This window comes from Lagenorhynchus albirostris, chromosome 8 (genome assembly GCF_949774975.1).
Source record: "Lagenorhynchus albirostris chromosome 8, mLagAlb1.1, whole genome shotgun sequence".
Taxonomy (NCBI): Eukaryota; Metazoa; Chordata; class Mammalia; order Artiodactyla; family Delphinidae; genus Lagenorhynchus; species Lagenorhynchus albirostris.
Window position 1 is genome coordinate 18472980 of NC_083102.1, and position 13233 is coordinate 18486212.

Below are 13233 nucleotides of genomic sequence, written 5' to 3' on the forward strand. Positions count from 1 at the left end.
TCCCAGAACTTCCCGAGTCCAATGTTCTTTTCAAAAGGTAGAGAAGGAAGTTCAGAGAATTTCTACTTTCTCCCAATTCAGGAGAATTTTCAGATACTAGAATACTTCCAACGATCAAGCAATCACAGGTGTGTGCCTCTAGTGCCGTCAGCTGTGAGTTTACCGTGAAAGTGCTGGACGAATCCCTTTCAGAGCCCTTGGCGGCCTCTTAAGAAACAACATTAACAACGTTGGAACTTCACTTCCCAGCAAGCCCCGCGGCTTGCTACCGCGCGAGGCATGACGGGCACCTCGCCTATCTCTCCTCTCCGGTGGAGCTGCCGGGCAGAAGCGAGTTACGACGCAGCCGGACGTACGGGCGCGCAGCATTCTGGGAAGTGTAGTCTGGCCCGGATTCGGACACCCCTTCGGATGAATGGGGCCCCGGCTAACGGCTAACTACAGCTCCTCGCCGGCAGCGTTGGTGGCGGCCGCCGGGAAAAGGGAGACAGCGACGGCCCCGGGAGAGCAGCACTCCGAGACGGTGGTGATGTTCAGTGCCGCGGCGAGGCGGCAGCCGGGTTTCCTGGGGTAGCAGTCTAGGCGGGCGCTTCCTCTGCGCGCTCGCTCTCCTTACCCTGCCCCGGCCATGCGCCCGGCCTTCGCGGTGGGCCTGGTTTTCGCAGGCTGCTGCAGTAACGTGATCTTCCTAGAGCTCCTGGTCCGGTGAGTGACCCCCGCCGGTCGCACTAAAGAAGCCGGGGGAGGGGCACCCCCACGCGCAGTCCCCCCCCTAGCCGGGCGGGGCCCGGGGTGGGACCGCCTGCGCCCAGTGTCTGCACTGGGCTGCTTGGGACCCCGCTGAGTCGGCTGCTCAGTCATCCTGCGCACCGTCCGCTCTCCCGCCCAATAGTTTCTCAGCATCCCTCGAGGGGAACACTGGGGGTGTTTGCTGTCGTCACCCTCTTTTCACACTCTGGGGGATTGAAGCCTGGAGAGTTTTTTTTCCCAGGGAGCTCGTGGCAGAACCCAAGGTTCCTCCAGCTCTTTTCTCGATCCTGCTAATGCCATATATATGAAGTGAGCAAAGCTTGGACTTAAAAAGCAATCTGATTTGGTACACGCTGCAAAGAAAATTTCAGTTGTTTTAAAGTGGGCTGCAAAGAAGTTCTTTTATTGGCCTTAGAGATGGTTGTGAGTACTTTGCCCAATATGCTTCTCGCGGATGTAGTAGAACGAATTCTTATGTTGCAGGTCGGTCCAATTGACCGGGAATAGCCTTTCCAGCATTAAGATATTAAATCAGGAAGCTTGCATTTTGAGGTGTAGCTTTATAAATCAAGAATGGTTATGACACTTTCCCAAAGGGACACCAGGGTAGTTTTATTGAGGTGGCACGCAAATAATGTTGAGTAATAATGTGCAAAGTTCATTGAGTAGAAGCCGTTAAAGACAACAGGTGGACTCTATAAAGCTCAGGACTGAAAATCTCAGGGGTTCCCGTCTTTGACTCTGTCATCCCCTGGTTGTGTGACGTTTTCGAGTTATTTAGCCTCTCTGGGCTTCCTTTTTCCACCTATAAAATAATATCTATGGTGCTGTTTAGCACCATGTTTTTAAATCTGCACATTATCTCCATTGACCATCAGAACAATCTTGTGTACAAGATAGGTCAAGAATTATATTCTCTGTTTTACTGAAAGTGAAACATGTCCCAGGAAGTTAGGTCGTCTCTTACTACTTGTAAGTGGCAGAACCAGAAGTGGAATCCAGGAATCTAAACTCCTAGTCCAATACCTTTTTCAACGTTCCTGTTATTTTTGAGCTTGAGCAGCCCTGAGGCTTTGGTCACCCATTTCCTCCTGTGGTGCCTGCTAGAAATGTATTTTATTTTCATGATAACATTGATTAAGTCATTCTGAAGCAACCAGTTTGCTTAAGGTAAACTCTGTGGCATTAATTTTTGCGATTACAGAGCTTGAAATTTTAATGTGCAAAAAGTGTTGATTAAAATCTTTCATTTGTCATTCTCTGGAGTAGGCAGTGAGGGAAGTGAAAATGAAAAAAAAATGTATCTGTCATTTACAGTACATTCACAGCTGTACCAGCTGTCAGCTGGTACACTTCAAAGAAAGGTCACTTTGGAAATTGGTTTAAAAATATAAAAATGTGATAAAATCGGGCCAGCCATGGAAATGAAGGTCAGAGAATAATAGTGTAATGTTTGTGTCGAATATGCCATTGAATTAAACCTTGCCAAAGGCTGTATGACATCAGAATACGTTATGTTAGTAACTGAGGGCCTTTTTAAATTTATTTTTTAACCAGTTGTGAGCCCTTACCTACGTTACTTGGTCTCCCTGAGTCTGTTCTCTTAGCTGTGAAAGGGCGGTGATAGCTCTGCCAGCCTCACAGGATTTTGAAGGATTAAATGAGCTGCAGGTGCAAAGCCTGAAGCTCGTAATAGGTTCCCCTTCTCACAACCTTTGTTTCAATATACATACACCCAGTTTTATGAGCTGTTCCTGAAAAGTTGTGGGTAAATCTAACTTTACAGGATGTTTTTCTGCATTATTGGATCTTCTATTTAGAATACTTAGAATAATTTGTTAAAAAAAACCCAAAAAAAACATCATTCCTTATCTTTCTTGTACATCTGAATGTTTGCATACAGCAATGGGTTTTCATAATGTGGTAAGGGGTACATTTGTTAGTTTAATGAGTGGTACCCCAAACTGAATAGCAGCTTTGTCCTGATTTGCTTGGGCAACTCCAACTTATCATATTTCAGATCAAGAAAATAAGAGCTGGTTGGACCAGATGGTCTTTTAAGGTTCTTTGTAGATTTGGCTTTCTCATAATTTGTGACTTTATCTTGGGACATCACAGTGGAACGCTAATAAATTTTTATAGAGCAGGAACTGTGCTTCTTATATAGCTTCCTTGGAACACTAAGTATGAATTGAAATGCTAAACTGACTTGTAGGGAGAAGTGAGCATTTGTAACCATTTTCCCCCAAGTTGGAGAACAAATTTAGGTTTTTCTTTTCTGATTTCATACTTATAATTGGGACCTATAATAAAATATAAAGCGCCCATGCAGTGTTCAGGGCAGATGTGAAGTAATGAATGAGTGCCTTGATCTCCCTTCTGAGAGAGTTTACATTCTACCTTGGAAACAAGATACACATCAGCTCACTAACTAGGTGAGGTGTCTTATGTCAGGAAAACAATCTGAAACATTTTCTTTTTCGCATTTTATTTTTTCATCAAGTGCCTAATGTTGAATCAAATAAGGAAGTTTTCTAAATCTAGAATAAGAAATACAGAAGCCATAAACTATCTGCCTAATTCTTTCTCTTCAGAATTGCTTCTTTTTTAAAAAAAGTAATTGTATTCTTGCCAAAGAGAATTCAAAGAGAAACTGTTTGCAGTTAGTGATTATAATACCTAAGGAATAAAGTTCAAGAAAACACAGCTACTGAGCCTGCGTGTCTGGAGCCTGTGCTCCGCAACAAGAGAGGCTACGATAGTGAGAGGCCCGCGCACTGCGATGAAGAGTGGCCCCTGCTTGCCGCAACTAGAGAAAGCCCTTGCACAGAAAAGAAGACCCAACACAGCCAAAAATAAATAAATACATTTATTTTAAAAAAGAATTATTATTAAAAGAAAACAAGCAATTCAGGGGAAAAGGATCCAGGTTTGTACCCTGAAGTTTTAAAGTGACTTATTCAAGTTAAGATAAATAGTTCCATTGGTAGCTATACAGCATTCTGTTCTTAAAAAGCTCTGTAAGTTGATTTTTTTAAAAATTGAATTATGTGAGTACATTAGGGAGATATAAAAATCCTATGAAAATAGAGACAAAGTAGATTAGAATTGTCAAGGGGAGGGGGAAATAGGGAGTGATTCCTAATGGGTATGGGATTTCTTTTGGAAGTGTCCTAAAAATTAAATGATGGTAATAACTGCACAACTTTAAATATAATACTAAAAACCACTGAATTGTAAAAAAAAAAAATAATAATAACAATGATAATAATATGGAGGTCTGCAAACACCATTTATTTGCCAGGTGGCCCTGGGAGACTTACCTAATTCTGTGCCATTTGGCCCTCAGTGTCTTAGCAATGAAATGGCCATAATAATAACTACCTCCATAAATAAAGATAAAATTAAAAATTATTATGATGGCTTTTATTTTTTATTTTAATTTTTTTAATGTTTTCAATAGCTTTAACTTTTTTATACCTTTGTTGAAGTATATTCATAAACAAAGATTGGACACATTTAATGTATACAAATTGATGAATATGCATACACTTATGAAACCATCATCATAATCAAGGTAATAAACATATCCATCACCTCCAAAATTCCCTTGTGCTCCCTTTTTTTTTATGGTAAGAACACTGAACATGAAATGTACCCTCTTAAATTCTTAAGTGTGCACTACTGAATTGTTAACCATATGCACTACGATTTTCAGAGATCTTTTGAACTTATTCACCTTGTATAACTGAAAACTTATACCCATTGAACAAGTCCCCATTTTCCCTTCCCCCCGACCCTGGCAATCCCCATTCTATTGTCTGCTTCTGTAAGTTTGACTATGTTAGATGCTTCATATAAGAGGAATCATGCAGTCCTTCTGTCCTTTTGTGACTCGCTGACTTCATTTAGAATGCCTTCCATGTTGTTGCAAATGGTGTCATTTCCCTCTTTTTTAAGGCTGAATAATATTTATTGTATGTTTATACCGCATTTTCTGTATACATTCTTCTGTCCATGGACATTTCAGTTGTTTCTGTATCTTTACTAGGTATTGCAAATAGTGCTGCAATGAATATGGGGACGTAGCTATCACTTTAAGATCCTAATTTCAATTATTTATTTTTAACATTTTTTTAAAAATTGAAGTATAGTTGATTTACAGTGCTGTGCCAATCTCTGCTGTACAGCAAAGTGACTCAGTTGTACACATATAGACATTCTTTTTCATATTCTTTTCCATTATGGTTTATCCCAAGAGATTGAATGTAGTTCCCTGTGCTATACAGTAGGACCTTGTTGTTTGTCCATCCTAAATGTAATAGCTTGCATCTACCAACCCCAAACTCCCAGTTCATCCTTATCCCTCCCTACCCCCCTTGGCAACCACAAGTCTGATCTCTATGTCTGTGAGTCTGTTTCTGTTTCATAGATAGGTTCATTTATGCCATATTTTAGATTCCATATGTAGATGATATCATATGGCATTTGTCTTTCTCTTTCTGACTTACTTCACTTAGTATGATAATCTCTAGTTGCATCCATGTTGCTGCAAATGGCATTATTTCATTCTTTGTTATCGCTGAGTAGTATTCCATTGTATATATCACATCTTCTTTATCCATTCATCCATTGATGGACACTTAGGTTATTTCCATGTTTTGGTTATTGTGAAGTGCTGCTATGAACATGGGGTGCATGTATCTTTTTTTCACACACACACACACGCACACACGCACACACACACTGTATTTTATTTTTACAAGAGATAAATAAACTGAGACCAAGCATTGTAAGTGGATGACCACAACAAAAGCAACACTGATTGCAATTACCAAACACGAAACACACTCACACTATGTCATAATATTGACATTCAGTCCAGGAATCCTCCACTGTAACAGCTCGTTTACTTTGCAGTGAAAATTGATTTGTATATTTTTTGCCTCTGAGTCCTTGTGGGATTTTTTTTTTTATTCAAACAGAAAGTCACAAAAATTATAATCATCCTCATCAGTTCACTCAGTCCCAGGTAATTAATTTTTTTTATCTTGATCTTTTGTTAGCACTTTTATGAATTCATCAGTTTTCCATTAGAGTTCTGAAAATGCTTATTCATTCAGTTGAACAGTATAGTCAGTTACCAGAAACCTGTACTTGTCAGAGTCTTTTCCATGAATTCCTTGAAGATGAAACCCTTTTATAGGAACATTTTTGCAAAACCATCAGTACACCCAGAACTGTCTGTAAATGACAAAAGACTTAAAAATGACCACGGTTAAAGATTTGATGAAAGTTCATAATAATGTAATTGACAAGGAAATTTAGTTATTTCTGAGATATACATTTTAAAGTAATAACTAGAATTATGACTTATAACATTATACCAGATCATATAAGATTTTTAGAAATTTCATGTAATGTCTGAAACATATTAACATATTTCCATACAAATAACCCAAAGAAAGTTTAGTATTAGTTGTTTATTTGTTTGCTTGTTTGTTTTTTGTACTGCAGGTTCTTATCAGTCATCAATTTTATACACATCAGTTTATACATGTCAATCCCAATCGCCCAATTCAGCACACTACCATCCCCACCCCACCACGGTTTTCCCCGCTTGGTGTCCATACGTTTGTTCTCTACATCTGTGTCTCAACTTCTGCCCTGCAAACCGGTTCATCTGTACCATTTTTCTAGGTTCCACATACATGCGTTAATATACAATATTTGTCTTTCTCTTTTCTGACTTACTTCACTCTGTATGACAGTCTCTAGATCCATCCACATCTCAACAAATGACTCAATTTCGTTCCTTTTTATGGCTGAGTTATATTCCATTGCATATATGTACCACAACTTCTTTATCCATTCGTCTGTCGATGGGCATTTAGGTTGCTTCCATGACCTGGCTATTGTAAATAGTGCTGCAATGAACATTGGGGTGCATGTGTGTTTTTGAATTATGGCTTTCTCTGGGTATATGCCCAGTAGTGAGATTGCTGGGTCGTATGGTAGTTCTATTTTTAGTTTTTTAAGGAACCTCCATACTGTTCTCCATAGTGGCTGTATCAATTTGCATTCCCACCAGCAGTGCAAGAGGGTTCCCTTTCCTCTACACCCTCTCCAGCATTTGTTGTTTGTAGATTTTCTGATGATGTCCATTCTAACTGGTGTGAGGTGATACCTCATTGTAGTTTTGATTTGCATTTCTCTAATAATTAGTGATGTTGAGCAGCTTTTCATGTGCTTCTTGGCCATCTGTATGTGCTCCTTGGAGAAATGTCTATTTAGGTCTTCTGCCCATTTTTAGATTGGATTGTTTGTTTTTTTTAATATTGAGGTGCATGAGCTGTTTATATATTTTGGAGATTAATCCTGTGTCCATTGATTCGTTTGCAAATATTTTCTCCCATTATGAGTGTTGTCTTTTCGTCTTGTTTATGGTTTGTTTTGCTGTGCAAAAGCTTTGAAGTTTCATTAGGTCCCATTTGTTTATTTTTGTTTTTATTTCCATTACTCTAGGAGGTGGATCAACAAAGATCTTGCTGTGATTTATGTCAAAGAGTGTTCTTCCTATGTTTTCCTCCAAGAGTTTTATAGTGTCCGGTCTTACATTTAGGTCTCTAATCCATTTTGAGTTTATTTTTGTGTATGGTGTTAGGGAGTGTTCTAATTTCATTCTTTTACATATAGCAGTCCAGTTTTCCCAGCACCACTTATTGAAGAGACTGTCTTTTCTCCATTGTATATCTTTGCCTCCTTTGTCATAGATTAGTTGACCATAGGTGCGTGGGTTTATCTCTGGGCTTTCTATCTTGTTCCATTGCTCTATGTTTCTGTTTCTGTGCCAGTACCATATTGTCTTGATTACTGTAGCTTTGTAGTATAGTCTGAAGTCATGGAGTCTGATTCCTCCAGCTCCGTTTCTTTCCCTCAAGACTGCTTTGGCTATTCGGGGTCTTTTGTGTCTCCGTATAAATTTTAAGATGATTTGTTCTAGTTCCGTAAAAAATGCCATTGGTAATTTGATAGGGATTGCATTGAATCTGTAGATTGCTTTGTGGAGTAGAGTCATTTTCACAATATTGATTCTTCCAATCCAAGAACATGGTATATCTCTCCATCTGTTGGTATCATCTTTAATTTCTTTCATCAGTGTCTTATAGTTTTCTGCATACAGGTCTTTTGTCTGCCTAGGTAGGTTTATTCCTAGGTATTTTATTCTTTTTGTTGTAATGGTAAATGGGAGTGTTTCCATAATTTCTCTTTCAGATTTTTCATCATTAGTCTATAGGAATGGAAGAGATTTCTGTGCATTAATTTTGTATCCTGCAACTTTACCAAATTCATTAATTAGCTCTAGTAGTTTTCTGGTGGCATTTTTAGGATTCTCTATGTATAGTATCATGTCATCTGCAAACAGTGATAGTTTTACTACTTCTTTTCCAATTTGTATTCCTTTTATTTATTTTTCTTTTCTGATTGCCATGGCTAGGACTTCCAAAACTGTGTTGAATAATAGTGGTGAGAGTGGACATCCTTGTATTGTCCCTGATCTTAGAGGAAATGCTTTCAGTTTTTCACTATTGAGAATGATGTTTGCTGTGGGTTTGTTGTATATGGCCTTTATTATGTTGAAGTAGGTTCCCTCTATGCCCACTTTCTGGAGAGTTTTTATTATAAATGGGTGTTGCATTTTGTGAGAAGCTTTTTCTGCATGTATTGAGATGATCATATGGTTTTTATTCTTCAATTTGTTAAAATGGTGTATCACATTGATTTGCATATATTGAAGAATCCTTGCATCCCTGGGATAAATCCCACTTGATCATGGTGTATGATCCTTTTAATGTGTTGTTGGATTCCGTTTGCTAGTAATTTGTTGTGGAGTTTTGCATCTATATTCCTCAGTGATATTGGTCTGTAATTTTCTTTTTTTGTAGTATCTTTGTCTGGTTTTGGTATCAGGGTGGTGGTGGCCTCATAGAATGAGTTTGGGAGTGTTCGTTCCTCTGAAATTTTTTGGAAGAGTTTGAGAAGGATGCATGTTAGCTCTTCTCTAAATGTTTGATAGAATTCACCTGTGAAGCCATCTGGTCCTGGACTTTTGTTTGTTGGAAGATTTTTAATCACAGTTTCAATTTCTTTACTTGTGATTGGTCTGTTCATATTTTCTCTGTCTTCCTGGTTCAGTCTTGGGAGGTTCTACCTTTCTAAGAATTTGTCCATTTCTTCCAGGTTTCCATTTTATTGGCATAGAGTTGCCTGTAGTAGTCTCTTAGGATGCTTTGTATTTCTGTGGTGTCTGTTGTAACTTCTCCTTTTTCATTTCTAATTTTATTGATTTGAGTCCTCTCCCTCTTTTTCTTGATGAGTCTGGCTAATGGTTTATCAATTTTCTTTATCTTAAAGGACCAGCTTTTAGTTTTATTGATCTTTGCTATTGTTTAATTTGTTGCTATTTCATTTATTGCTGCTGGGATCTTTATGATTTCTTTCCTTCTGCTAGCTTTGGGTGTTGTTTGTTCTTATTTCTCTAGGTCCTTTAGGTGTAAGGTTAGATTGTTTACTTGAGATTTTTCTTGTTTCTTCAGGTAGGCTTGTATAGCTATAAACTTCACCCTTAGAACTGCTTTTGCTGCATCCCATAGGTTTGGGGATCATCGTGTTTTGTCATTTGTCTCTAGGTATTTTTTGATTTCTTCAGTGATCTCTTGGTTATTTAATAACTTATTGTTTAGCCTCCATGTGATTGTGTGTTTTTACGTTTTGTGTGTGTGTGTGTGTGTGCGTGTGTAATTCATTTGTACTCTCATAGCATTGTGGTCAGAAAAGATGCTTGATATGATTTCAATTTTCTTAAATTTACCAAGGCTTGATTTGTGACCCAAGATGTGATCTATCCTGGAAAATGTTCCGTGCGCACTTGAGAAGAAAGTGTAATCTGCTGTTTTTGGATGCAATGTGCTATAAATATCAAATCTATCGGGTCTGTTGTGTCATTTAAAGCTTTTCTGTTTCCTTATTTATTTTCAGTTTGGGTGATCTGTCCATTGGTGTAAGTGAGGTGTGAAAGTCCCCCTATTATACTATTTTTGCATTACTGTCGATTTCCTCTTTTATAGCTGTTAGCAGTTTCCTTATGTATTGAGGTGCTCCTATGTTGGGTGCATATATATTTATAATTGTTATATCTTCTTCTTGGATTGATCCCTTGATCATTATGTAGTGTCCTTCCTCGTCTCTTGTAACATTCTTCATTTTAAAGTTTATTTTACCTGATATGAGTATAGCTACTCCAGCTTTCTTTAGATTTCCATTTGCGTGGAAAATCTTTTTCCATCCCCTCACTTTCAGTCTGTATGTGTCCCTAGGTCTGAAGTGGGTCTCTTTTAGGCAGCATATATATGGGACTTGTTTTTGCATCCATTCAGCAAGCCTGTGTCTTTTGGTTGGAGCATTTAATCCATTCACGTTTAAGGTAATTATCAATATGTATGTTCCTTTGACCATTTTCTAAATTGTTTTGGGTTTGTTTCTGTAGGTCCTTTTCTTCTCTTGTGTTTCCCACTTAGAGAAGTTCCTTTAGCATTTGTTGTAGAGCTGGTTTGGTGGTGTCGAATTCTCTTAGCTTTTGCTTGTCTGTAAAGCTTTTGATTTCTCCATCGAATCTGAATGAGATCCTTGCCAGGTAGAGTAATCTTGGTTGTAGGTTCTTCCCTTTCATCACTTTAAGTATATCATGCCACTCCCTTGTGGCTTGTAGAGTTTCTGCTGAGAAATCAGCTGTTAACCTTATGGGAGTTCCCTTGTATGTTATTTGTTGTTTTTCCCTTGCTGCTTTCAATAATTTTTCTTTGTCTTTCATTTTTGCCAATTTGATTACTATGTGTCTCGGTGTGTTTCTCTTTGGGATTATCCTGTATGGGACTCACTGCGCTTCCTGGACTTGGGTGGCTATTTCCTTTCCCCTGTTAGGGAAATTTTCGACCAATTTTTTGGTCCTTTCTCTCTCTCTTCTCCTTCTGGGACCCCTATAATGCTAATGTTGTTGTGTTTAATGTTGTCCCAGAGGTCTCTTAGGCTGTCTTCATTTCTTTTCATCCTTTTTTCTTTAGTCTATTCTGCAGCAGTGAATTGCACCATTCTGTCTTCCAGGTAACGTATCCGTTCTTCTGCCTCGGTTATTCTGCTATTGATTCCTTCTAGTGTAGTTTTCATTTCAGTTATTGTATTGTTTATCTCTGTTTGTTTATTCTTTAATTCTTCTAGGTCTTTGTTCAACATTTCTTGCATCTTCTCGATCTTTGCCTCCATTCTTTTTCTGAGGTCCTGGATCATCTTCACTATTGTTATTCTAAATTCTTTTTGTGGAAGGTTGCCTATCTCCACTTCATTTAGTTGTTTTTCTGGGGTTTTATCTTGTTCCTTCATCTGGTATATAGTCCTCTGCTTTTTCACCTTTTCTATCTTTCTGTGAATGTGGTTTTTGTTCCACAGGCTGCAGGATTGTAGTTCTTCTTGCTTCTGCTGTCTGCCCTCTGGTGGATGAGGCTATCTAGGAAGCATGATGGGAGGGACTGGTGGTGGGTAGAGCTGACTGTTGCTCTGGTGGGCAGAGCTCAGTAAAACTTTAATCCACTTGACTGTTGACGGGTGGGGCTGGGTTCCCTCCCTGTTGGTTGTGTGGCCTGAGGCAACCCAACACTGGAGCCTACCTGGGCTCTTTGGTGGGGCTAATGACAGACTCTGGGAGGGCTCATGCCAAGGAGTACTTCCCAGAACTTCTGCTGCCAGTGTCCTTGTCCCCACGGTGAAACAGAGCCACCCCCTGCCTCTGCAGGAGACCTTCCAACACTATCAGGTAGATTTGGTTCAGTCTCTATGGGGTCACTGCTCCTTCCCCTGGGTCCCGATGCGCACACTACTTTGTGTGTGCCCTCCAAGAGTGGAGTCTCTGTTTCCCCCAATCCTGTTGAAGTCCTGTAATGAATTCCCACTAGGCTTCAAAGTCTGATTCTCTAGGAATTCTTCCTCCTGTTGCCAGATCCCCAGGTTGGGAAGCCTGATATGGGGCTCAGAACCTTCACTCCAGTGGGTTGACTTCTGTGGTATAAGTGTTCGCCACTCTGTGAGTCACCCACCCACCAGTTATGGGATTTGATTTTACTGTGATTGCGCCCCTCCTACCATCTCATTGTGGCTTCTCCTTTGTCTTTGGATGTGAGGTATCTTTTTTGGTGGGTTCCAGTGTCTTCCTGTCGATGATTTTCCAGCAGCTAGTTGTGATTCTGGTGTTCTCGCAAGAGGGAGTGAGAGCACGTCTTTCTACTCCGCCATCTTGGTTCTTCCTCCGATCTTCTGACACATTAATGTTGATTACTCTCTTGAGTTCCTCTGAAGATATTCTAATTTTTTGCTGTGTCCAGTGTGCTCTGCAAACTGTGTAACACCACACTCCAGAGGCCCTCCTTTCCACATGCTGCCTTTCCCCTTCTTCACAGGTCCTACTCATGTATCTTTTTGAATTATAATTTTGTCTAGGTATTTGCCCAGGAGTGGGATTGCTGGATAATATGGTAATTCTATTTTTAGTTTTCTGAGGAAATTCCATAGTGTTTTCCATCGTGGCTGCACCAATTTACATTCCCAGCAACAGTGTAGGAGGGTTCCCTTTTCTCTACACCCTCTCCAGCATTTGTTATTGGTAGACTTTTTAATGATGGCCATTCTGACCAGTATGAGGTGGTACCTCATTGTAGTTTTGATTTGCATTTCTCTAATAATTAGTGATGCTGAGCATCTTTTCATGTGCCTACTGGCCATATGTATGTCTTCTTTGGAAAATTGTCTATTAAGGTCTTCTGCCCATTTTTCAATTGGGTTGTTTTTTTGTTGTTGTTCAGTTGTATGAGCTGTTTGTATACTTTGGAGATTAAGCCCTTGTCAGTTGCATAATTTGCAGATATTTTTTCCAATTCCGTAGGTTGTCTCTTCTTTGTTTTGTTTTGCTTTTATGGTTTCCTCTGCTATGCAAAAGCTTGTAAGTTTGATTAGGTACCATTTGTTTATTTTGTTTTTACTTCTGTTGCCTTGGGAGACTAACCTACGAAAACATTGGTGTGATATATTACAGAGAATGATTTGCCTATGGTCTCTTCTAAGAATTTTATGGTGTCATGTGTTATGTTTAAGTCTTTTTTTTTTTTTTTGGCTCTTTGGTTCTTCATTGCTGCACATAGGCTTTCTCTAGTTCCAGCGAGCAGGGGCTACTCTTTTTTGTGGTGTGCAGGCTTCTCATTGCAGTGGCTTCTCTTGTAGCCGAGCACGGGCTCTAGGCACAATGGCTTCAGAAGTTGTGGCACGTGGGCTCAGTAGTTGTGGCTTGAGGGCTGTAGAGCATAGGCTCAGTAGTTGTGGCGGACGGGCTTAGTTGCTCCGGTGCATGTGGGATCTTCCTGGACTAGGGATCGAACCCGT

General features: G+C 39.5%; 1 protein-coding gene across 1 annotated transcript in view; it reads left to right on the top strand.

Moving 5' to 3' along the window:
- The first annotated feature begins 342 nt into the window (after positions 1–342).
- Positions 343–13233, top strand: part of SLC35B4 (solute carrier family 35 member B4) — a 36310-nt gene continuing 23419 nt past the window's right edge. Inside the window, exon 1 of the mRNA XM_060156641.1 lies at positions 343–705. Within this exon, the coding sequence (XP_060012624.1) occupies positions 629–705 (77 nt within the window). The 5' untranslated portion in view covers positions 343–628. The remainder of the gene's footprint in view (positions 706–13233) is intronic.